Source organism: Hemitrygon akajei, chromosome 6, assembly GCF_048418815.1.
Source record: "Hemitrygon akajei chromosome 6, sHemAka1.3, whole genome shotgun sequence".
Taxonomy (NCBI): domain Eukaryota; kingdom Metazoa; phylum Chordata; class Chondrichthyes; order Myliobatiformes; family Dasyatidae; genus Hemitrygon; species Hemitrygon akajei.
In genome coordinates, this window is record NC_133129.1 from 34,784,247 (window position 1) to 34,811,448 (window position 27,202).

Genomic DNA, 27,202 nt, shown 5'->3' on the forward strand with positions numbered 1-27,202 from the left:
CTACCTACAGGAAAGATGTAAACAAGGTTGAAGAAGTACAGAGAAAAAATACAAGGATGTTGCTGGGTCTGGCTGATCTGAGTTATAAGGAAAAATTGAATAGCTTAGGATTGTACTCTTCAGAATGCAGAAGACTGAGAGGAGATTTTATAGAGGTATACAGAGTTATGAGGGGTATAGATAGAGTAAATGCCAGCAGGTTTTTTCCACTGAGGTTGGGTGGGACTACAACCAGAGGTTATGGTTTATGGTGAATGGTGAGAAGTTCAAAGAGAACGAGGGAAAACTTCTTTACTCAGAAGGTTGTGGTAGTGTGGAATGAGCTACCAGCAGAAGTGGTGCATTGCAAGCTTGATTTCAGCACTTAACAGAAGTTTGTATAGGTACATGAATAGAAGGGATATAGAGAGCTATGGTCCTGGTGCAGGTTGATGGAAGTAGGCATTTTAAATAGCTTTGGCATGGACTAGATGGGCTGAAGGGCCTTTTTCTGTGGTGTACTTCTCTATGACTCTATTTGGAGTATTGATAACAGTTCAGTCACCGCACTATAGAAAGGATGTGGCGACTTTGGAATGTGTGCAGAAGAGGTTAGCCTGGATGGTGCTTGGACTGCAATGTGTTAGCTATAAGGAGATGATGGACAAACTTGCATTGTTTTCTCTGGAGAGTTAGAGGCTGAGGGGTGGCTTGAAACAAACAAATACAATTATGACAAGCATAGATAACATAGATAGATTATTTTCCCAGGATGAGTTCCAGAAACTCCAGTTGTCCAGCACAGTTTGAATTGGAATGAGTTTATTATTCTCACATGTACAGAGTTACAATGGAGAGTTTTTCTTGCATACAGTCCAAACAAATCATTACACGGTGAATTAAAGCGATACAAGGTAAAATAAGAATGCAGAATAAAGTGCAAAAGCCACTGAGAAAGTACAATGAATCTGCAGTTCAGATCTATATTAATGAACTAATTCTAACTAAGATCCAACGTCAACTCAGATCTGGACTAACCTTTTGCTATCTCAGCTGACAGTGCTTTCAACTTAGGGAAACTTTGAGTTAAAGATAGTGCTTAAAACCCTTACATAACCCAGGAGTGTGTACACTTAAGAAGAACAGTTCTCCTGCTCAGAAGGTGATTGGGGGTAAATTTTATGGTTTGGACTTTGTGTTGTCTGATACCTAAGGGGGCTGGACTCGAGGATCACCTGGAGATGCATCTCACACCCCAACAGAAGTCTTCAAGAGAAGAAACTTGACAAAAGAGCCTAACCAAAGCAACTTGCAGCATCAGCTGAATCCCAACAAGCGTCAATTGGACTGTTCGCTTTTTGACGGCTGTTGATATGCGCTGCTTGACATGCTTGATAACGAGTCTTCTCATCTGTCATATCATGCCTGTTTCAGTATGTTAGATCTGCATCTTGGTGGTTATCTCAATCCCTGGAACGTGGCTAATGAAAGCTCAGTATGAAAGGTTTTTATTCTGATCTTGTTCAGAGCCCAGGAGCTCTTGTGTATGTTGAATCTCCTCTTCCTATTCCAGTTGAGGTTGAGCATGTTGCTTGTCTGAATTACAAAAGTTGTATAATTCTAATGAAGCAGCAATTTTATTCAAATTTCATATAATAAATGGCTGCATTTGATAACCAAGTGAAATAACCTTGCACTTTATTAGCAGCTGAAATGATTGGTTGTAACTCTGATGTGTGACTGGAATAATTGCTCTGATATAGAATTATAAATCAGAATGACACAGAGAGGGCCATTTAGCCCATCAAACCTGTGCCAGTTCTTGCAGTGACGAATCTAGTTTGTTCTAGGCTTGCACTCTTTGCTCTTTTCCACACGTTTTATTTCTTGATAAGATACTTATACAGTTCTCATTTAAACACATCTACAGAATCTGCCTCTGCTTTCCAAATCAATTTGTTGTTCTTTAAGCAAAGTTTAAAATTTCGACATAAATTTATTATCAGGTATGTATACATATGTCACCTTATACTATCTTGAGATTTGTTTTCTAGCAGACATTCATGGTAGAACTGAGAAATACTATAGAGTCAATGAAAAACTACACACAAGGGCTGACAAACAATGTGCACAAGAAGACAAACTGCAAATATTAATAAGTAATACTGAGAACATGGGTTGTTGAGTCATTTGAAAGAGAGTCCATAGGTCATGGAATCAGGTCAGACTGGTTCAGGTATCTGATCGTTGTAGGGTACTAACTGTTCCTGAACCCAGTAGTGTGGGACCTAAGGCTCCCGCAGCAGAGAGAAGGGAGCATGGTTTGGATGGTCTGGAAGCCCTTCCTCAATCCTTCTGTCAAGTTTGTGCTCTTTGGTTATTCATGCTTCACCCATTGGGAGCAATTCCTTTCTATTTATGATATTTAACATTATTTCTCCTGTTTGTGTTTTTTTCCTCTCCGCTCCATGAAGAACAGCTTACGGCTCTTCCTGTTTACTCATGTAACTGCGGTCTCTCTCTCTGCAGTTCTCATCAGTACCCCCTCCAATATCTCCCTGGCCATCCTGTCTTATTGAGTATGGAATTGGACACAATACTTCATCTGGAGCTGAAGTGACATTTTATATTGGTTCAGCATAATGACTTGGCTTGCCTCTCTTTGTAAAGCTCAGGAAATTATGATACTTATCATTGACATAATATAATTCATATCAGTCATTGCTGGTCCATCTCCAAAAGCATCGTCAAACCACAGGACATGAGATGGGAATATATTTTTCAAGTTCTCGTTCTTCACACTTCAGTTTAATCAATCTTAGCATGTTTCCAATGGGTGAAGGACAGATAACTACAGACCACAAATTTGTCAAAAGGACACAGGAAGAGCTTTATTTTATGCAATAACCCGCAGAAAGCAGACACTTTGCAGCAAGTACAGGCTGCCCATTGAAAGATTTCAGGGTGTGTCAGGTGGTGAATGCAGCTGCAAATAAGTTGTTCCATTAATTGCACCGAAAAACAATAATAATGCCAACGACTGTAAATCATAACCACATTCTGACCAATCTTTTTTTTTTGGATAGACTGTTCTACATAAAATGTTCCAGAATGATTTTCTGAATTCTCCTCGTACTTGTGACATTAAAGAACTCTCTTGTACGTTCACGCCTGCTTTGTTCACTTTTGCCTCTCCTTTTCAGTACGACTTTGTGGAGCTTCTCGACGGCAGTAGACTGATCTCTAGAGAGAAGCGCAGCCTGGTGGATCTTGAGAACAAAAGGCGGCACATCAGAGCAGTGAGCCTGCAAGAGGCCGGTTTTGTCCAGTACCTCGATTCTGGAGTCTGGCACCTGGCCTTTTACAATGATGGGAAAACAGCAGAGCACGTATCCTTCAACACCATCGTCATAGGTAAGCTCTGAAGTCAGCAGTGGTGTGCTAGTTGAAAGGTAGCATCTGAATGCCTGACACGTATGCTTTCATTCCCAAGCCACAAGTGATTTCTTCTGCAGTTTAAACTTTTGTGCCAAATTTGGGCATGATCAATTTTGTACATTGATCATTCAGAAGACTACTAGGCATTAGATATATTTTAGAAACTTCAGAACGATTATAATTACGGCTGTAAGCAGTTACTGGTAAGTTCCGTTCATTGGTCATTCAGACTGGGCAGTCAACAATCAATGCTGGGTTTTACTCATTGAGAATTCTCCATTCTGTCCCTGAAGGCGTTATTGTAAATTCTATTGATTTTCACTATGCCCAGTACCTAGAAGAATATCAGTAGGCTGTTCAACCCTGTGTTTTTTACTTGCTCTTTTAGGCCTGGTTATACCTTTGTTACAGTGTTGCTTTTATTTTAATAATTCTATGTTTACAGTGTTTCTGACTGATGATATAAAGTGTATCGATATGTTCCTGTTCTTCCACTGAACACAGAGTTAGTTCACCCTCCCCCCTTTTTAAATTCCATAATGGAAGTTCTATGGAAAACACCAGGCTTAAAACCCCTTCCTATGTGCAGATGTGACCCCCCACCCCCACACTCAGCACTTCCTCACAAATACCTTCCTCACAAGGTTGCAAAACTACGGAGGCTGTGAGGTTGCGAAAGAGCTCAAGGCAAATAACCTCTTCCTCTCCCAAAGGAGATGGGTATCGACTTCAGGAGAACTTGTACCACGAACACCCCCCTTTACATCAGCGGCAGAGCAGTGGAAACTGTGAAGCAGAAGAAGAAAGCCTTTAACTCCGAGTGGAGTCATCGGGACACCGTCGTGACGGCGTTTTTTTTTAGCAGGCTTTCTTATTTTTACGAGGCCCAGTTGCTAGCTCAATGCTCAACCCAACACGGATGGAAAGCGTGCAAGGGAGCCGGCTGGATTCAAACTCACGAGCCTTCGCTCTGAAGTCCGGCGCTGATGCCACTACGCCACCAGCTGGCGGTGGAAGCTATGAGCGGTTTCTAATTCCTGGGAGTGCGCATCTCACACAGCCTCTCTCATGGTCCCAGAACACATCCCACACAATCAGGAAAGCTCACCAACACTTCTACTGAGGAGAAGCTCACCAACTTTCTGAGGAGGCTGAAGAGAGTTGGACTATGCTCATCAATACTAATGTCCTTCTGCAGATGTGCAGTGGAGAGCATCCTAATATGCTGCATCACTGCCTGGTACAGAAACTGCTCTGTGGCGGACAGCAAAGCTCTACAACGGGTAGCTGAAACTGCCAAACACATCACCAGCCTACCCGCCATCAAGGTCGTATATACAGAAAGATACCAGAAAAGGGCCAGTAACATCATGAAGGATCCTGCCCACTCTGCTCATGGGCTCACAAGCAAGAGAAAATCTGCAGATGCTGAAAAACAAAGTAATACACGCAAAATGCTGGAGGAACTAATTCTTCTAAATATTCTTAAAGTGGAATATTATACCTCTACCCATCCCCCTCATACTACAGCTGACAAACTCCTCTGCAAGTCTTGTCCTTCGACTGTTTACCCTTTTCCACAGATGCTGTCCAGCCTGCTGAGTTCCTCCAGCATTTTGTGTGTATTACTGCTCATGGACTGTTCGTCCCACTCCCTTCAGGGAGGAGGCTACATAGAATCTATGCCAAGCCAGCCAGACTCAAAAACAGTTACATTCCCCAAGCAGTAAAGCTGATCAACACCTCCACCCACTAATCCACCCACCACCACTACTTTATCATTTCCTGTCAGAGTTCTTTTTCAAGTGTCACTTTATGATTAGCTATGTTATGTATTTATACTTAATGTTTTTTAAAAATTATTGTGTTCTTTATCTTATTGTCTTTTTTGCGTTGCATCAGATCCGGAGTAACAATGATTTCATTCTCCATTACACTTTCCATACTTTCCATACACTTGTGTATGGAAATGACTTTAAACAATCTTGAATCTCCACATTGACCCAGGTACCTGGAGCCATTCGTGAGGCCATTGAGATGCAAGGCTGACTTGCAGAGGAGTTTGTCGGCTGGAGTATGAGTGGGATGGAATGAGGGATAATATTCCACTTCTAGAATATTTAGAAGAATTAGTGTTGAATGTTTTAGAGTTAAAATCACTAATGGCCGTTCTGCTTCCAACCCCGTTAATAAAGAAACACAACATTTTTAAACTTGCCTTGTATGAACATGCATTTAAAAATGAAAGTCATGTTGACTGCATCCAATAAATAAGTAGGCTGGATTTTGTGGCATTCTCCCAATCGCATCCAGTTATTTTGAGAGAAAATTTAAAGAGTCTCATCCAAAATTTAGTGATTAAGTCTCTGTCTGTTTTCACATCCTAACACTGCACTGAAATAAATTATCTCTGTAGTGCAGCCTTCAATAATCAGTAGTCTAATAATCCCCATTTCTGGTTACCTGTAGAGTACTGGTGGAATTGAGCCAAGGACTTGATGGCACCCTATAGAACAAACCTGGATGAGAGTGTAATAGATAATATAATGGTGCATTGGGTGCAGAATGGCCCAACAGCGAGTGCTACTGCCCACATCACCTGGGATCCAGTCTTAATCAAGCCTCTGGTACAATATTTATACACACTCCCGATAGAACATGATTCAGTACAACACAGGAACACACCCTAACATATCATGCTGAACATGGATGCTGAATTAAACTAATCCCATTAGCCTGCACATGGTCTGTATCCCTCCATTCCCCACCTGTTCATGTCCCTGTCTAAACTCCTCTTAAACATTGCGACTGTGTCCACTTCCGCCATCTTCCATGGCAGTGCATTCCATGCACCAAGCGTTCTGTGTTAGAATTTTGCTTCATATACCTTCTTTAAACTTCCTCCCTCTCAGCTTAACCCCATCTCTTGTAGAATTTGATACTTCCATCGTGAGAAAAAGACTCTGACTTTCTATTCTATCTCTGCCTCTTATAATTTTCTAAATTCTCTCAAGTCGCCCCTCAACCTCAAAAGTACTGAAGAAAACAATCCAAGTCTGTCCAAAATCTCCTTCTAGTTAATATATTTGATCTTGAGACAACATCCTGGTGAATCTCTCCTGCACCCTCTCCATAGACTCCACATTGTTCCCGTTAAACGGCAACAAGAACTGCACTCAATGCTGCAATGGTGGCCCAACCAAAATTTTTATGCAGCTGCAACATAATTTGCCAACTTTATGTTCATTGCCCCAACTAATAAAAGCAAATAGGGTTTACTTCCTCCTTATCAACATATCTACTTCTGCTGTTGCTTTCAGGGAGCTATGGACCTGCACCCCAAGATCCCTCTATCAGTAATGTTCCTGCCAATTATCATTTGCATTTGACCCCATGAACTGCATATATGTTCATACTAAAACTCCACCTACCATTTCTCCACCCATGTTTCCAACTGGTCCCAGAACAAATTCCTGCAGAACTCCACTGGTCACAGAGCTCCAATCAGAATATTACCCCTCTGCCACTACACTCTATCTTCTGTGGCCAGGCCAATTTTAAATCCACTCCGTCAAATCACCATGGGTGCAATGCGTCTTAATCTTCTGGATCACCATACCTTGAGGCATCTTGCTGATACGGTACTAAAATCCAGGTAGGCAATGTCCACTGTCCTCTCCTCCTCAATCGGTTTTGTAATTTCAGAGCTGTGCAAAGTATTCCAAATGGGAAAAATCCTGTCCAATAATTTCAAGTGGTGTAAGGCTCACCAGCACATAATATCCTACTTTATCCATATTGCTCTTCCTAAGTGGATCAACATGGCTCTTCTCTAATCGCCTAGGACCCTGTCTGGCTAAAAAGGATGCAAAGGTCTCAAACCTTGCTTCTGTTGATAACCTATCTGGTCCTGTGGTCTTACCAACCATATTGTTCTTCAAGGGCAGAAATCATTTCCATGTACTAGTTCCACCAGAGTGAATTGCTTGATATAATGCATCAAGTGTATTTCTAACGTTTGGTTTGTTCACAGAGTCAGTAGTGGAATGTCCACGGAACTGTCACGGGAATGGAGAATGTGTTTCTGGAGCCTGCCACTGTTTTCCTGGATTCTTTGGGCCTGATTGTGCAAGAGGCAAGTATTTAAATAAAACAAAGCATTTTGTTATCAGTAGGAGAAGGAGATTTCTTACACTTCTGGGACAGCAGAAAAATTGTTTGAGAGAGTGTATTATGTTATGGTGGTACCACGCATTGCAAGTTACTTAATATCTGAAAAGCTCTTCACTTTTCCCTTATGAGAAACGCTTGTGAAATCCAATATCACCTGCAAATGCCAGCAGTATCTGGGCCTGTTCTCACTGGAGTTTTGAAGAATGAGGGGGATCTCATTGAACCTATTGAATATTGAAAGGCATAAATAGAGTGGACATAGAGAGGTTGTTTTATATAGTGGGGGAGACTAGAAGTAGAGAGCACGGCCTCAGAACAGAAGGACATCCGTTTAGAACAGAGATGAGAAATTTCTTCAGCCGGAGGGTGACGAGTCTGTGGAATTCACTGCCACAGGCATCTGTAGAGGCCAAGTCATTGGGTATATTTAAAGTGGAGATTTAGTAAGAGTGTCAAAGGTTATGGGGAGAAGGCACGAGAATGGGGTTGTGAGAGATAGTATTTCAGCCACGATCTGGCAGAGCCGAAAGGCCTAATTCTGCTCCTGCGTCTCATAGTCATAATGTGTGTTTAACCCTACATATTGCTAAGTTAAAAATGACTAAATGCCCCTTATCAGTTTAGTAAAGTGCTGCAGCTTGTAGAAGTTCATTGAGCAGTGCTCCAAGTGTAATGGAATAACATTCTGGCTCTTTCTATGAGATTACCTTTCATTTCCCTATATTCTTATGAGCATGGGCCCAGTCTGAGCACCTGCTCTTCATATGTCAAACCATCCTTACAAAAATCTATCTGTATCCCTTTGTAGGCATTCTGTGTCTCTGCAACTCTCTAACCTACCTACCTTTGTACAATCAGAAAATTTGGTTACGTTGTTCCCATTCCCTTCAAGTTTATTAATGTACAGTATGTTGTTGAGGCCACAGCAGTGATCCCTGTTGCACACCACCACTTACTGAATGCCAGTCTGAAAATGTCTCTTTTATCCTGTTTTCTGTTGATTCGTAACTTCCTATACATACAGCTCTGTGTGCTCGTTAATGTAGTAATCCTTAATGAGGCACTGCATTGAATGTCTTCTGGCATTAACAGGAAATCCAAATACACTATATCTGCTGGTTCCCTCTTGTCCATTCTATTACCTCCTCAATGGCCTCAAGCATAGTTTGTCAACCATGATTTTCCCCTTTCATAAATCCCAGTTGGCGCAGCTTAATTGATTTATGATTTTCTATATGTCCTCCTGTTACCTTGTTAACAATGAATTCCAGCATTGTTTCCGATCACAAATGTTAGGACAGCTGACTTAGAGTTTCTTGATTTCTATCTCCTTGTTTCCTGAAAAGTGACATTGCATCTCCTATTTTAAAATCCTCTGGGACTTCTCCAAAATTTAGAAATTATCATGAGATCAGAACCAACGACCCCATTATTTCTCCAGTCCGTTAGGATCCTAGAATGCAGGTTATCAGTTGTCTAGTATTTTATCAAGTTTTGGAGATGGTTTTAAATTTCTCTCTATTTGGCCCTTACTGATCTATTACTGTTAGAATATTTTTGGTCCTATTGTGTGGACCAATCCAAAATATTCACTTAGCATCTCTGCTATTTCCATATCTCCTAATGTTAAATATGCAGCATCATTCTTCAAGGACCATCATTTATCCTCTCTTTCTTCTTATGCATCCAGAGAATTTCATAATTATTTTGGCTAACCTTCATGAAGCACCAGAGTTTTGACTCTGGAAACACATACAAAATGCTGGAGGAATTCAGCAGGTCAGGCAACATCTATGGAGGAAAATGGAAAGTCAGTGTTTCGGGTTGAGACTCATCATTAGGTCCATCTGCAGTCTCTTGTGCAGCCATTGTTTTCGCTCTTTGCTCTTCTCTGAAATGGCCTAGCAAGGCCCTCCCAACATATATGACCAGTGATGTTCTGCAGGGATCTGTTCTGGGACCCCTCCTCTTTGTGATTTTTATAAATGATTTGGATGAAGAATTAGAAGAGTGGGCTAGTAAATTTGCTGATGACACAGAAGTCAGGGGTGTTGTGGATAGTCTGGAGGGTTGTCACAGGTTACAGAGGGATATTAATAGGATACGGAACTGGGCTGAGAAGTGGCAGGTGGAGTTCAACCCAGATAAGTGTGAAGTCAGTCATTTCAGTAGGTCAAATTTGAAGACAGAATATAACGTTAATGGTAAGACTTTTGGCAGTGTGGAGGATCAGTGCGATCTTGTGGTCCATAGGACACTCAAAACCACTGCGCGGGTTGACAGTGTTGTTAAGAAGGTGTATGGTGTGTTGGCGTTCATCAACCGTGGGGCTGAGTTCAGAAGCCATGAGGTAATGTTACGTCTATATAGGACCCTGGTCAGACCCCACTTGGAGTACTATGTTCATTTCTGGTCACCTCACTACAGGAAGGATGTGGATACTATGTAGAGAGATGCAGAAGAGATTTACAGGAATTTTGCCTGAATTGGAGAGCATACTTTGTGAGAATAGGTTGAGTGAACTTGGCCTCTTCTCCTTGGAGTGATGGAGGACCAGAAGTGACCTGATAGAGGTGTATAAAATGATGAGAGACATTGATTGTGTGGATAGCCAGAGGCTTTCTCCAGCGCTGAAATAGATAACATGAGGTGGAATAGTTTTAAGGTCCTTGGAAGTAATTCCAAGGGGGGATGTCAGAGGTAAGCTTTTCACATGGAGAGATGTGGGTGCTTGGAATGCACTGCTAGTGATGGTGGTAGAGGTAGATACAATAGGGTTTTTTAAGAGGCTCTTAGATAGGTACATGGAGCTTAGAAAAATAAGGGGCTATGCAGTAGGGAAATTCCAGGCAGCTGCTGGAGTAGGTTACATGGTCGGCATAACATTGTGGGCCGAAGGGCCTTTTAGGTGCTGTAGATTTTCTATGTCTCGATCCATAATTTATAGTGACTGTCCTCCACTAACTGCACTCTTCCCTGATTATATTGGGAGAAGCTGATGGCATTTCGGTCCTCTGCTCTTTAAATGAACTGACTGTTAATTGTGGATTCAATATTCATTGTGCGTTATATCATTTTCCAACTCATTGGCTGAATCTGTGTTGCTGTAAGCGTACCATTTCAAAGGTATGTCCATTTCACTTCTTTGTTGCAATGACAAGATTTTAATGCTAAGATTTTATCAATTCTGTTTTGCAGCAACATGCCCGATATTGTGTAGTGGCAATGGGCAGTATTCCAAAGGACGCTGCATTTGTTTCAGTGGCTGGAAAGGGACCGAGTGTGACGTACCCTCAACCCAGTGCATTGACCCTCAATGTGGAGCACACGGCATCTGCCTCATGGGCTCCTGTGTTTGCAACTCGGGCTACAAAGGAGAAACATGCGAGCAAGGTATGGCTGAGGCAGTTAACTTAGCGGTAGAGGTGGCTCAGGGGTCGAGTGAACTCTGCTCAGTACAGTTCCTGGATGGCTACTTCACAATTGTCCGTAGGATTGGAATGTTCATTCAGAATTGGAATGGGTTATATTTAAAGCTGCCAACCTTCTGCGTGCTGATCTGCCGATGTGCATGTTTTCTCTCCTTCTCCTTCCTAGAGTCACCAATGAATTCTCTAGCTTTACTGATGTTGAGTGAGAGGAAGAACATCTAACTTTGTGCAGGGAGGAAGGAAGAGTTAATGTTTCAAGCCAATGTTATTTCATCTTTCCCACAAGTCCCCGTATTTCTTCCAGTTACTTACATGTAGGCGACGACCCAGAATGAGATTAAGCATTCATAAATTAGACTGCTTAACTTCACTTCCAGAGGAACATGTCAGAATCTTCTAGTGTTGCTTGAACTCATCACAGTATGTCCCACAAAAGAAGTAAATGTGCTTTTATTACAAATATTAAACTGCGAACAGGGGAGAGTAGACTGAAGCAGACCCTTAAACCCTAGTGTGAAAGCAGAAAACAAAGAATTGAACTAAGCTTCCAATGCTTAGTGAAACTAACCTGCTTTAGTTACAGATCGCTAAAAGCTGGGAATTAGAGCAAGGGAGAATTTTCATGGGGTGGCACAGTAACACAGGAAGCGGTGCAGTAGCAAGTAATTAGCGCACTGCTTTACAGTGCCATCTTGTACCAGCAAGTTTCAGTTCCTGCGGCTATGGGTAAGGAGTTTGTACATTCTCCCTTTGACCACGTGAGTTTCCAGCAGGTGCGCGGCTTTCCGCCTGTATCCCAAAGACATACGGTTATGCTGTGTGAGTGGTGAGCATGCGATGTTGGTGTCGGAAGCTTGGCAACATCAACCAGCACAGCCCTCACTAATTTTTTGCAAATGATACATTTCGCTGTGTTTCGATGTACACCATCGAAAAAATAAAGTTCATCTTTAATCTGCTCCAAAACAATGTGTTTTTGCATTCCTCACTGGTTGTTCACTTACTTAACCCATTTGCTCAAATGTGTGAAGTATTGCGACAGCTATTACTCGAAGATTAATGGATAGTAAAATATGATTACAAAGCAGAAAGGCAATCAGGGACATCAAATGTCCTAAAAATAGAAAAGCTTGAGTGCTTTTTTAATTGTTTTCTGAGCATCAGGATTGCTGATGTGTAATTGCCCTAGGGTGCCTGTTAAATTCTGGTCTGCATACCATATATTTCTTTAGATAGCTATTTACTCTGTTGTCCATTTCTGTGAATCTACAGCTCCTGGTTCAGCAGGTTGTTTTGCACCCTTTCAGCAGCCATCCAAAAGTGATTAAAACAAGTGAACATCGCAAGTTATTTATCAACAAGCCGGAGCGATAGTCGATTACAGGGAAATTGCCATGTGGAAGATACAGTGAACATTGGGCGAGAGGTGGAAAGTCAGTTATTATTTCTGCAGGCCACTGATAAAAACATCCCTTTTTCTAAATCTGGCAACCATAAATTGGCTCAATTATCAGAAAAAAGATAGATCGATTAGGTTTCTCATAGACATTTAATATGTAAGGGACCAGAACCTTGAGATTGAGATTGAAGCGTGTTTAAAATTAAGTGTCAGTCAGTAAATGCCATCTCTTTTTTTTATCTTTGCTGCTTGTCAATTTGATTAGTTCAAAGCAAACCATCTGGTGATCTCTACGTGCATGTCTCTGCATATCTTTTGGCAGCAGCATTGTTAATGTACAGCATTAAAAAGAACAATTAACCTTTTGAGAAAAATGAAAATTCAGATGGATTGCTTGCAGAACTGGTTAGAATGGGCGGTTGCCGTCCTCATTCCCAGATTCCCGCCACAGCTTCCAGCTGGAAGTGGTTGGAAACCGCTCTGCAGCTTGTTGGCAATGACGGACATGCAAACTGTTCAATGGAGAAGATAGTGTGAGTGGGAATGTCAATCGGAAAAGTTGGCAGTTGACAGTAAATCCATTGTTACCTAAAAAGTGAACGAGACTTATTAATCTTTTCAATGCAGTCATAGACCTGGGTATTTATGAGGGGGATTCATACAGCAATCTGGGTTACTCTAATTCAGTTTGTGAAACTGCACAGGTACTTCCAATTGTAAGCTTCAGAGTATGGAATTGTTAGAATTGCCTGTGCAACACCATGCTAAAACTAACAATGTTAGCTTCAGTGCCATGCTCTGCTGATCATTTGAAATCTGAATCAGTTGACTGCACTTGGCCTGGAAGGTGCAGAAATTAGCTGCTATCTCTTGAAGTAATACATCTCACGTTAAGTTCTTCCTTGTGCTCTGTTTTCCTCCCACATTCCAAAGACTTGATGTTTCATTTGCTGCAGTGTAATTTGGAAGCAGAAGAACCATAAGTGAGTCAATTATAGGGGAATATGTGGGAGAATGCGATTGGTGGGAGTGTTCTGAGAGATGAACCACTTTGAAGCATTGCTTAAAATAAATGGTGCGCAGAAGCTTTTGCCCTGAGCTATGGGTCAGAGATGACAGATTCTTGGATAATCCATTCTCTGAGTGTTGGCATTGACTCAGTGGGCTGAATGGACCCCATTGATGTAAGAACATATAAAATCAAATGAAGGATACTACCGAGAAGGGAGTGGGTGCTGAGAACCTACTCTGGGATGGGGGTGCAATGTCAGAGGTGTTAGTCTGACTGGTAATGAGAATTAGCTGTAGGAGACATGTTATTTGAGTATGGGGGCCAACGAAACACGACTCTGCAACAGCCAGGTTCTCCTGATTTGAGTGAAATCCATGCATCCTTGAAGGTACACAGGCACGTGAGGATAAACAGTATGAAGTAAGGTATTATTTGTGTTTTAATGCATCAAAACATAAGAGAGTGCGGCTCATGAGTGAGTAAGTGAGTAGAAATTGGTAAAACTAAATAGATGCATGACTAGGTTTTCAATTTCCTAACAAAGATTAAGCGATTTCATTTGGGGATTTGGATATATCTCCTATTTTCATGTTTTCATACTTTGTACAAGGAAGAGATTTGACCCATTCAGCCCATGCTGACTTTGAGCCTATCCCATTACCTCACTTATTTCACCTATTCTCTCTCATATGCCCATCAATTTACCACCACTCCTAACCCCCCCCACAATTCTCTTGCCCATCCACCTGCACTTTCAGTAGGCAATCAATCCAACAACCACCATGTCATCAGGATGCGGTAGAAGCTGGAGCACCACTGGTCAAACTCCACACCAGTGGCACTCGAGATCACAATTGAACCAGGGTCAGTAGAGCTCTGAGCCAACGCCCGCAATGCCACAGTCCCTCCCAGTATCTGGATGGCAAGGTCAAAGAAGCAACCATATGTGAATACTCATGAATACAGCCAAACGAGACAGCATTATTCCGAGGCTAAGGTACAAAACACAGTACCAACAGTCACACGTAGCACAAAGCACACATAGAACGTATAAGATAAGAAGATCCAGCCACTCAATAAAAGAGTCATAACTCATCTAACACTGCCAAGATCTGACAGACGACAGCAACAAAGCGTGTCTTCTGGGGTGGGGTGGGGTAGCACTGACTCTAGCCTGGATGCTGTACCATGCTGGCTTAGTAGAGCACACCGTCTCCAACATCTCTCTCCCGGCGCTGTAACTAAGTAAATATTTGATTCATATAAATGAGGTTCACATCTTCCTTTGGCCTGAACTGTATAGTCATATTCTGGAGTTATCCATTCTCATATACGCATTTCAGAACACAGGTTCTGCAAGTGATAGAAGTTTGCTGAACTCGTCTGGAAGTGAATCCAGACACTGAAGATTGATTGCCGTCTCTGAGCAATGTCCTTCATTTTGAGGTGATGAAGCACTGAGTGGACATCAGTGTTTTTCCACCTCGCAGTGAAGATTTGCTCCAGTCAGATATATTGACACTCTCCTATCGTGACCTGTAGTCATTCAGCTAGGAGGAAGAGCTGGGAAGGTAGCAAATTCTGATAGATTATGATGACAAATGCTGACTTTTTTTTTTGTCCTTCTGTCATAATCATGCTATTGAGGGGGATGTTGTGAAAGATCGGTTCATTTTTCAAGTGCAAAATCCAATTTCCTTACCTCAGAAATATTGATTTTATTGATCTTTGTTCACACAGCAATGCAATTAGTTCTGAAGAGATTAAATTTTAAGGTCGTTGACCCTACAAGTGTAAAATTTTATGGAGTCAAATTGTTAAATTAGATCTCATCATCTAAAGTATATTGAAGTGAATTAGAAGCACAGGTCTTGTCAGTGCCTGCTGTTTCTCATTTCTTAGGCCAAAAGATGATTTCTTTCTTCTCTTCCAGCTGACTGTTTTGACCCGACCTGTTCAAACCATGGAATTTGTATCCATGGAGAATGCCACTGCAGTCCAGGGTGGGGTGGTGCAAACTGTGAGAAACCAAAGACCATGTGCCCTGATCAGTGCTCCGGCCATGGGACCTACCTTCAAGAGAGTGATTCCTGTACTTGTGATCCAAATTGGACCGGCACAGACTGCTCATTGGGTGAGTTGATATGCCTTGCAAATCATCCTTAAACCATGAAATCTGGGAGTCAAGGACCAGAGGGTATAGCCTCAGAAAACAAAGACGTCCCTGTCGAAAAGAAATGAGGAGGAATTCCTTCAGCCAGATGGTGGTGAATCTGTGGAACTCATTGCCACGGACAGCAGTGGAGGTCAAGTCACTGGGTATGTTTAAAGTAAAGGTCGATTGTTTCTTGATTAGTAATGGTGTCAAAGGTTATAGGGAGAAGGCTGGAGAACGGGTGGAGGGAGATGAGGATGGACTTGATTTGGGTAGAGTTCCTAGTAGGGTTGAATACCCGCCTGTGGTTTGCTTGCATGTTTCATATATTACGATAACTATAAGGGTAGGTCCTACTCTGAACTCTGCTTCATTCTTTAAACAGAAACTATGTCCATTTTGTATAAAGGCACTAGTTTTCTTGACTATGTATTCATATTACTACTGCACATTGACTACTGTTATGGGTATAGATGTTTAGCTCATAAGCAAGTAAACCTAGCAAGGAGACTAGGAAAGAGGTACTGGAGCTTCAGGACCCACACCATCATATTCAGGAACAGTTATTACCCACCAACCATATGTCTCTTAAATCAGATGAGATAAGTAACTTCACCCACCCCATACTGAACTCTTCCTACAATCTATGGACTCACTTTCAAGGACTCTTCATCTCATGTTCAAAGTTCAAAATACATTGTATTATCAAAGTACATATACAGTGCCTATACAACATATTCACCCTTCCCCCCTTGGAAGTTATGTTTTATTGTTTTACAACATTGAATCACAGTGTATTTCATTTGGCTTTTTGACACTGATCATCAGAAAAAGACTCTTTTGCATCAAGGTGAAAACAGATCTCTACAAAGTGATTTAAATTAAATTACAAATATAAAACAAAATAATTGATTGCGTAAGTATTCACCCCACCCCCTTTGATATGACACACCAAATCAACACTGGTGCAGTCAATTGGTTTTAGAAGTCACATAACTAGTTAAATGGAGACCTGTTTTTGGAGACCTGTGTGCAGTCAAGGTGTTTCAATTGATTGTAGTAAAAATACACCTGTATCTGGAAGGTCCAACTGCTGGTGAGTCAGTATCCTGGCAAAAACTACATCTTGCAGACAAAAAAAAACACACTTCAAGCAACCCTAAAAAGATTATTAAAAAGCACAAGTCAGGAGATGGATACAAGAAAATTTCCAAGTCACTGAGTATCCCTTGGAGTACAGTTAAGTCAATCATCAAGAAATGGAAAGAATATGGCACAGCTGTAAATCTCCCAAGAGCAGGCCATCCTCAAAAACTGGGTGACCATGCAAGAAGGGGACTAGTGAGGGAGACCACTAAGAAACCTATGACAGCCCTGGATGGAGGAGTTACAAGCTTCAGTGGCTGAGATAGGAGAGTCTGTGCATATAACAACTGTTGGCCAGGTGCTTCACCAGTCACAGCTTCATGGGAGAGTGGCAAAGAGAAAGCCACTGTTGAAAAAAATTCATAGGAAATCTTGACTGGAGCCTGCCAAAAGGCATGTAGAGACTCTGAAGTCAGCTGGAAGAAGGTTCTAAGGTCTGATGAAACCAAAATTGAGCTTCCTGGCCATCAGACTTAACACTATGTTTGGCACATCATCAAAGACACACCATCCCTACTGTGAAGCATGGTAGTGGCTGCATCATTCTGTGAGGATGCTTCCCTGCAGCAGGCCCTGGAAGGCTTGTGAATGTAGAGGGTGAAATGAATAAAGCAAGTTTGAGAGAAATCCTGGAGGAAAACCTGATGTAGTCTGCAAGAGAACTGTGACTGTGGAGAAGATTTGCTTTCCAGCAAGGCAATGGTCCCAAGCATGAAGTCAGTGCTCCACACAAATGGCATAAAAACAACAAAGTTAATGTCCTGGAGTGGCCAAGTCAGAGTCCAGACCTCAATCCAATTGAGAATTTGTGCCTGGACTTGAATAGGGCCATTCACTCACGATCCCCATGCAATCTGACAGAGATTGAGCAGTTTTGTAAAGAAGAATGGGGAAAATTTGCAGTGTCCAGATGTGCAAAGCTGATAGAGACCAATCCACACAGACTCAAGGCTGTATTTGCTGCCAAAGGTACACTGTATCTAGAACTTTATCTGGGACCTCCTAAAGGCTCTCCTGAAGAAAAGACAAAATTTGGGTTAATTGGTCACCATAAGTTTTGAGTCCAATTATCTCTCCCCACTGTTGATTGGATGACTGTGCCCACTTGTAATGTTTCCAAAGAAGTCCAAGTAGATCTCCATCTTAAATTGCTATAATCTGTGGCTGAGAGAGGGAGTTACAGGATTTCAACACTGAAGCAGGACTGTTCTGCTGTAGTGGAAAAAAGAAAATTCATCATGTAGATAGTCAGAAGTTTTTTCCCCAGGGCTGGAATGTCTAGCACAAGAGGGCACAGTTTTAAGGTGCTTGGAAGTATGTACAGAGGAGATGTCAGGGGTAAGTTTTTTACACAGGGAGTGGTGAGTGCATGGAATGGGTTGCCGGCGACGGTGGTGGAGGCGCATATGATAGGGTCTTTTAAGAGACTCCTGGACAGGTACATGGAGCTCAGAAAAGTAGAGGGCTATGGGTAACCCTAGGTAATTTCTAAGTTAAGAACATGTTTGGCACAGCTTTGTGAGCTGAAGGGACTGTATTGTGCTGTAGGTTTTCTATGTCTCTACATTCTATCTACTAAATACTGACGAAGGGAGTGAATACTTATGAAATCAATTATTTTGTGTTTTATATTTGTAATTAATTTAGATCACTTTGTAGAGATCTATTTTCACTTTGATATGTAAGATTATTTTTCTGTTGATCGGAGTCAAGAAAAGCAAAATTAAATCCGCTGTGATTCAATGCTGCAAAGCAATAAAGCCTGAAAATTCCAAGGGGGGGAGTGAATGCTTTTTATAAGTGCTGTATGTGCGAACTCACAGGAATCCAATCCTGATTGCTCTAACCACTACATTACGGTGAAGGTCCAAAATTGTACAGAACTGTGCAAAAGTCTTAGGCGCATATATATTCTGTGAATGCCTGCAAGCAACTAAAATCTCAGGGTTGTATATGGTGACTTATATGTACTTTGATAATAAATTAACTTTAAACTTTGAGGTTTCTTTAAACGTACAAAGTTTATGATCAGTGTTTCCATGTCTTTGTGTGCAACAGAACCTATCAAAGTTACATTATGGATAAGTATTCTTCTGCTATTCTTAATTCTACATCAAAGAAGCTTTCTTTCATTGAGTTTCAGTGGATGATGACAAAGCAAGAGCAGACAACAGCGTGATGGTACAATGGATAAAATTACCAGACTAGTAATGCAGAAAACTGAGTTCAAATCCCACAATGGCAACCGTGGCAGTTAAATTGAGATTGATAATCTGGATTTTAAAAATGTAGTCAATGACGAAAAAAAACACCAATTTGGAACAGTAAATCTACTACCTTTACCTGTTCTGTGCTATAAGTTTGGTCTGCATGGTAGTGTAGCGGTTACAGTGTCAGCGATTTCCGCCGCTCTCTGTAAGGAGTTTGTTCTTCCAGTGCTCGCATGGGTTTCCTCCCACACTCCAAAGATAAATGGGCTAGTAGGGAAATTGGTCACGTGTGTAATTGGGCCAGAAGGGCCTGTCGCTGTGGTGTATCTCTAAAACAAAAAAAGAAAACAAGTGGCAGCAAATGTGTCAATGAGCTTGATTTTTGAAGCAAGAACATGTGGAGTATAATCAGGCTATCTGGCATCTGGAAACTCATTGCTATTCAACAAGGTCATGGCTGATCCATCTTAATGGCTTTTCGAGCGTTATCTCCATATTCTCTGATTCCTTTAATATCCACTTATCCCGGATTTGAATGCAGTCCACAACTGAACCTGCACAGCATTCCAGGCTGGAGAGTTCCAACATACCCCATCTGAATGAAGAAACTTCTTATCAGTTCAGAATGAGAGTTAGGTTTATTGTTATTGACAGTAAGAATTGAAATTTGTAGTTTTGTGGCAGCAGGCATAACAAATCACTACAAGTTCAAATTAAATAGTAAATAAGTAAGTAGTGAAAAGAGGTTCAAGATCAAGATTCAAGTTTATTCGTCATGTGTACATCAAAACGTTCAGTGAAATGCATTGTTTGCATCAACAACCAACACACCTGAGTGTGTGCTGGGGGCAGCCCGCAAGTATTGCCACACATTCTGGTGCCAACATAGGAGTAGCATGGTTCATGTAGGGTTTACCCCTTATTTTGAGACCATCAGTACCTACTACATAAAATCAGAATCAGGTTTAATATTATCAGCATACTGTATGTCATGATATTCGTTAACTTTGTGGAAGCAGTACATAGCAATACATGATAACAGAGATTTTTAAAAACCTGTGAATTACAGTGTGTGTGTGTGTGTATGTATATATATATATATATATATTTATATTTATATATAATGGTTAAATTAAATAAGTAGTGCAAAAACTAGAAATAAAAAAAGTAGTGAGGTACTGTTCACGGGTTCAAAATCCATTCAGAAATTGGATGACAGTGGGGAAGAAGCTGTTCCTGAATTGTTGAATGTGTGCCTTCAGGCTTCTGTACCTCCTTCCTGATGGTAACAATGAGAAGAGGAGAGGCTATGTCCTGGGTGGTGGGTGTTTCATAACTTGAACCCTTTAAGGATTTTCTGTTTCAATTAGCACACCACTCAGTTCAAGGGCAACAGAGGTTTCCTTGCCAGTGGTGCCTAGATTTGAAATATTTCTTTAAAACTCTTTATTGGTTCAGTATCTTCAAATTTTCTATTGAGGCGGATCTTAAAGATGTTGAGCTATGTTGGTTTTCTCACTCTCACCTCTGTGACAAAGGGTTGAGCATTCAAGTCCTCCTCCAGTACACTCATTGGCATGGAACTTCAAAATGCCCTCACTTTGGCCTCTCAGCAGTTCTCAGGTTTAAAGTATTAGAAGCCCCTTTCAGCTGTTGAGTGCCACGTCAATGACAGCAGTAGCCATTATTCCACACGCTGTATAATTCAACATCACCCAAGTGCAACATGGAGCTTTGTAGTCATGCTTGCTGCTGGAGGTTTCATGAAGAAAAAAAGAAATTAACTGAATTATGAAATTATCCATTTCACACATTAAAGTCTTGTCAGATATCATGCTTTAAAATACAGATATAGAAAAGGAAAAAGAGAAGGGAAACAGGTATAATAACCAATTACTGGGCTTAGAAAGGTTTTGCTGATCCCAATGCACTTAATGGGGTATCAGTTGTGGGAAACCTCAGTGGTGTTTTGATTGAAAGTCAGAAATTAAACATATGAAGAACGAATTTTCATATTGAGTTAATCCTCCGTACAACATATAAATTATAGATCTTTTATATCACTTTTTGCAGTGAAGCTTGGAAAGGAAAGCTTCTGAACATGAATTATGATTATGATTCGTGATTTCTGTGGTTGCTGTGGTGTTCTTCAAGTGGTTCTTGCTCACAAGGGTATTTTATGTATTTTTATGTTGAATCACCAAATTTCAGGATTTAAGCGCTTCATTTGCAGTACATTTTGTTCTCGCAAGTAGATGGGATTTTATGATGCAAATGGTACTTCAGAGGTCTGATTTCACTTTGGGAACATTCTGAATTATATGCGTCCAGCAAAGACAAAACTACTTAGTAGGGCCAATCTGTATGGTTGGTGGTTGAGTTTAGATCATATGATTTGCTTGAATTTGTTTTCTGGGATTCATCTCCTGAGGTGAATTTAGTGTTGTGTGTCATATGCATATTCCAATTTCCTCGCATGTTCCAAAGACATATGATTGGTGTTAGTGAGTTGTGGGCATGCAAAATTGGCACTGAATGCATGACACTTGCGGGTAGCCCAGCACAATTTGATTTGATGCAAGCGACACATTTCATTGTATATTTTGATGTACACGTGATAAGTAAAGCTTTTCTCTCTCTCTCTCTCTCTCCCTCTCTCTCTCCCTCTCCCTCTCCCTCCCTCTCTCCCCCCCTCCTCTTCCTCCTCCTCTCTCTCTTCTCTTCTCCCCCCCCCCCCCCCCCCCCACTACATCACAGTACAGGACCTTCAGCACAATGTAGTGCCAACCTTTTAACTTACTCTGAGATCAGTCTAACCCTTCCGTCCTTAAAGGCCCCTAATGTATACTGTGATCTGTTCTTTGTCGGGGTGGTGTCTGAGGCAGATAAAAGGTCATTAAGGAATGAGTAATATTGATCATTGATAATTTGCAAAGATCACAGAGTCATACTGCACAGAAAAAGGTACTTTGACCCACCCTGTTTGTGACAACCCATTTCTACCAGTTCTTGAGTCAACTGAGATGAAAACTAAGCAAAGCCTGAATGATATAATAAGCCTGATGGGCTGAATGGCCACTCGCGAGGGCTCCGAACTAGCTAAATCCTAAGGTTGGAATCACTGGAAACATTTTGCTGATCAGGAGGGAAATGAAACAGTCACTGAGCTCAATATTCAGTACTAATGCAACAGTAAGGTTGTAAAATAGGAGGATAAGTGCATGTAGCTACTGTTAGATGCAAACAATTGTGGAGTCTTGACTAATTGACAGGCATTTCACCAATAACGTCTTCATTATGAGGCTCCTTTAGAATGAGAGGAAAGCAGTGACAGGAACAAGTTAATGGATATATTATCCTGAAGCAATTGAACGATCAGTTATCTTCGTTCCTATTTTAAGGGTTGATAGAGAGTTATTTGGCTGGGAAGACAATTGCCTTGCATTAAAGGAGTGAGTTTGGTGTTAGATTTCTCATTGGGCTCTATGAATTTCAGCCAATGAGTGTCTATTTGAGTCTTCTAGTTCGATACAGACCAGCTCCAACAGGAGCTCAGCTTGGAGTCCAGCATTCCACAGTGAATTTGAGTCTGCCAAAACATTATTTGATCTTTGCTCAGAAGAATGGCTATTAATTAGCTGCACAATTTCTCTTCAATTAATTGAACTTAAATTAATAAGTTTGTAGTGAAGATTGACACAACTGTGCTTCAAGGTGGTGTGTTAAAGGCTGATAAACACCTTGGTGCTAATGAAAAATTGATTAGATTGATTCACAGGAGAAACAAGGCTCAGGTTATATAGGGAAAAAAACTTTTGCTCGCAAAGCTGAGTTAATATTTTGAAGTACTGAGGTTAATCAGCCTGTCTAAGGTTCTTTAATTGCAAACTTCATTCGGAAGAAAGGGACATATATATATACTGTATTTTATATTTATGTAAAGGGATCCTTGGAAAGAGCATAATCAGATAGCATGTTCCCTCAGCGCTGCAGACAGCAGCTGATGAAGCTGTGACTAATCCCTAAACCGCTGGCTAGATTTTTCTGATGGTAGTTTGCAGTGATAAGAGAATGAGACAGGGTTTTTTTTCCAAGTGTTCTTTCTTTTTATATAATCACTCCATTATCACCCCTGACTGCTACATATTACAAACTAGTTTATCCAACCTGCTGGAGCTAGTTAGTTATATGGCAAACTAAGGAAATTTCCATTGGTTACTTTGCAGGGCACCATAGAGTTAGAGGGCATTACAGCACAGAGATGGGCCCTTTGGCCCATCTAGTCGCCTCAGTACAGGAAGGACGTGGAAACCATAGAAAGGGTGCAGAGGAGATTTACAAGGATGTTGCCTGGATTGGGGAGCATGCCTTAAGAGAATAGGTTGAGTGAACTCGGCCTTTTCTCCTTGAAGCGATGGAGGATGAGAGGTGACCTGATAGAGGTGTACAAGTTAATGATCGTGTGGATAGCTGGAGGCTTTTTCCCAGGGCTGAAATGGCTAGCATGAGAGGGCATAGTTTTAAGGTGCTGGGGAGTAGGTACAGAGGAGATGTCAGGGGTAAGTTTTTTACACAGAGAGTGGTGAGTGCGTGGAATGGGCTGCCGGTGGCGGTAGAGGCAGAAACGATAGGGTCTTTTAAGAGACTCCTGGATAGGTAGATGGAGCTTAGAAAACTAGAGGGCTATGGGCAAGCCCAGGTCGTTCTAGGGTAAGGACATGTTCGGCACAGCTTTGTGGGCCGAAGGGCCTGTATTGCACTGTAGGTTTCTATATTTAGTCCATGCTGAACTATTATTCTGCAAAGTCTTGTCAATCTGCACCTGGGCCAAAGCCCTCCATATCCCTCCCATCCATGTACTTATCTAAACTACTCTTAAATATTGAAATCAAACTTGCATGCACCACTTCGGCTGGCAGCACTGCACTCTCAGCAGCCTCTCAGTGAAGATGTTCCTCTTAAACATTTCACCTTTCACCATTAACTTATGATAATCTCACCCAACCGCAGAGGAAAATGTCTGCTTGCATGTACGCCAATATTGTGTACTTCCATCAAATCACACTGTGCTCCAACTCAGTCCTCACCAATTTCTTCTACATTAATTCTCAACTCTAGTTTAAAATCTCGTGCCGGGTAGAAGACCTTTCCACTACACCCTGGTCACATTCAGTGGACCCATCATTCTGTGAAAACCAGATGACTGAAATACTCCCAAAGACTTCTTTCTTATAATGATGCTGGTTTGTAGACACTGGCATCTCCCATTTCAGTCTGCTTGACAACATCTTCTGAAGAGCAATTCTATCAACTGTAGCTATTACACTCCCTTTATGCTCCCTGTAACACTATTGTCAGGGCTTTTCGAAAGATCAAGGAAACGAATGCTAAAGGGAACTGATACTGAAGAGATGAAACCTGGGCAAATTAGCCATCATCAAATTGAATGGAAAATCATACTTGAGGGGCTGAGTGGCCTATTCCTGCTCTTTTCTTTTTTTTATAACAAGAGTCCACACACGCTGGAATCTGGAGCAAGAAAAACAAACTGCTGAAGGACCTGAATGGGTCAAGCATCATCTGTGGCAGAGGTGGAATGGTAGTATTGCAATGCCTCCACACAAGCTATTTGACCCACTGAGCTCCTCCAGCAGCTTTGCTACTTTCTTTTAGATTCTCATTCTGAAACAGCCACATTTTTACAGTGAAATAAAAGGGTGCTTTTGACAGATGAATATGGCATGTAGATTTTTTGTTTATCTCTACAGATTGACATTCCATTTTGCTTGAATGGTAAATTATTGAAAGCCCACTTTTGGGAAGTGCTCTCATCATCATGTTGACAAAGGAATTACTTGTACAGCTCCGAAATGCGAACAAGCACTGACTGACTGTGTGTTCCACAGAAATCTGTCCCGTGGTGTGTGGAACACACGGCGTGTGCCTCGCGGGAGCCTGTCGCTGCGAGGAAGGTTGGACGGGGGCTGCGTGTGACCAGAGGGCGTGCCATCCTCGCTGCTTGGAGCACGGAACCTGCAAGGATGGCAAGTGTGAATGCAATCAGGGCTGGAATGGTGAACACTGCACGATAGGTAAGCCTTTGTTTGATTTATGCTGTCTTGTGTTGCAAGGCTGACCATGGCATTATAATGGGGAGGCCTGTTCCTCATTCACATACTCAAGTGTCATTGGGCTTGGGGAGTGCATTGTATTCAGGTGTGTGACATTTAATCTGCTTCTTATTTCGATGGAAAAATCATCACAGCCACAAATAAGTAATTCACTATGACTCTCTCTTTGGTAAATATTTTTCTGGACACCAACAAGAAGCATGTGCAAGAGCATTGATTGCCAGGTGTAATTGTATTGAAGTCAGGAGATAAGCACATCTGGCAGCTGATCTCAACCGTGGTAATTAAAAATGTTCACCCATGCACAGAAGACCCACGCTAAGGCAAAGTTTAGAAAATAAGTCAGGAGATCAAATCAAAATTAGTAGCAAATCAACTTTAAAACTATAAAAGATTTCTTTTGGTTATTCCAGAGATTGAAATAGGCTGACACATTTTCTGGACAAGCCAAATCAAGGCAACTGTTCAGTTTGAAGTCATATGCTCTGTGCTCCAGCGTTGAACAGAAGCCAGAATGTAGAGTCTAATCAAAGGCAGAGTATTGGTGAAGTATAGTAATTACAGGCAGTTATGCCAGGATAATTTTGGGAGACAAGGTGCCGTGAGCTGTACCTGAAGTAAACCAAGGTATTCCAACAGGGTTGGAGGTCAATGGGGAATGGCCCTGAAGTTGAAAACCCCGAGTACCAAAGTCTTGGCACTTCAGATTCTTAATCATTCCTCCACTTGCAAGTCATGGTATATCAAGACTCTGCTGTCTTTTTCCCTCACTTTTGCAGTATTTGTTTCCAGAGTCCCAGTGTGGTATTCATAATTCTATTTTAAGCCAGAAATTTAACATTGATCAAGTAACTTAAGTGAGAAATAAAACAAAAAGAAATGAAAACTGTGAGGGTTTACAGGTTATTCTGAGCCAATTCAAAGAAAGAAAGTTTGAACAATTTTGTCAAAATGCTAAAAATCATCTCTATTGTCACCATGACCTTTAGAAAAGGTTATTTCCTGAGAAGCTAGCACTGGGATTCTTTTGTCTTCAACTCGTACCAGTCTCTTCAAATTCAGTCCTGCCTAGGTGTGTGAATAACTGAAAGACTTTACAAAGAATGACAGAGAAATGTGATTGGAAGCTTCACTGAAGTTGATTAAATCTCTCCTTTTAGCGTTTTAACCCAGCAAGTCTGTCAGATTTGAAGCAACATCCACACTCGTGCATTATTATCTAATTTTAGACTTTGAGTGTGAAAGCCCTGAATTATCTTCTCTGTGTGACACTGATTACTACTACCCCAAGCAACAGGGTCCCAGTACATTATGATTTACTGCATTCTGCCCTTACTGCTTCAGGTTGTTAAGGTAGAGTATACCCGACCATTTCCCCACATTGCATCTTCATAGAGCCATTATATTTACAATGGCATCCCAGCACAAATGCTTCATCTGCCTAAAATGTCCACTCCTTGCTTACCCTCTTCTCTCTCCCACCCTGCATAAACTTGTGGCTATCCAAAATGGTTCACCCCATGTCCTATCTTTTGTTCAGTCTGATGTGTCAGTGCTTATTTTCCTGGTTTACAGTGGCACTCAGTTAAGCAATATCTCAATTCTAAAATGCCTGCAGAGTATCTGATCCAGTAATGGCCTTCTCATAGCGCTTTTCTCCTTTGATTCTGGTCACTTGCATGTACCTGAATTTAATCACAATTGCTTCATTGGCCAAAATGAGCTTCATTTACCAGCCACGTTGACTCCACGGCCAAGAAAACTCACCAGTGCCTCCATCTCATCTCCTCAAGAGGCTAAAGAAATTTGGCGTGTCTCCTTTGACCCTCACGAGTATTTATCAGTGCACCATCGAGAGTACCCTATCCAGATGCACTGCAGCTTAGTATGGCAGCTAATCTGCCTGTGACCAGATTACTGCAGCTCAGAGATCACAGAAACCAGCCTCATCTCCATGGACTTCTTGCAGCCTCAGTAAAGCAACCAGCATAATTAAAGACTCCCCCTACCGCAGACGTTCTGTCTTTGTCCACTTGTCATCAGTTAGAAGATATCAAGGTCCATAAGCACTTACCACCAAGCTCACCTGCTACTTCCCGCCATTATAAGACCATGGAATGGTCCCCTA

The 27,202-nt window shown here is 41.5% G+C and overlaps 1 protein-coding gene across 17 annotated transcripts in view; it reads left to right on the top strand.

Annotated features, from left to right (window-relative positions):
* The window catches only part of LOC140728939 (teneurin-3), a 2,305,574-nt gene that overhangs the window by 2,135,327 nt on the left and 143,045 nt on the right, over positions 1-27,202 (top strand). For all 17 annotated transcript variants that reach the window (XM_073048051.1, XM_073048055.1, XM_073048053.1 and 14 more), the window contains 5 exons: positions 3,183-3,393; positions 7,451-7,552; positions 10,789-10,983; positions 15,366-15,566; positions 24,850-25,035. In XM_073048051.1, the coding sequence (XP_072904152.1) occupies positions 3,183-3,393; positions 7,451-7,552; positions 10,789-10,983; positions 15,366-15,566; positions 24,850-25,035 (895 nt within the window). The remainder of the gene's footprint in view (positions 1-3,182; positions 3,394-7,450; positions 7,553-10,788; positions 10,984-15,365; positions 15,567-24,849; positions 25,036-27,202) is intronic.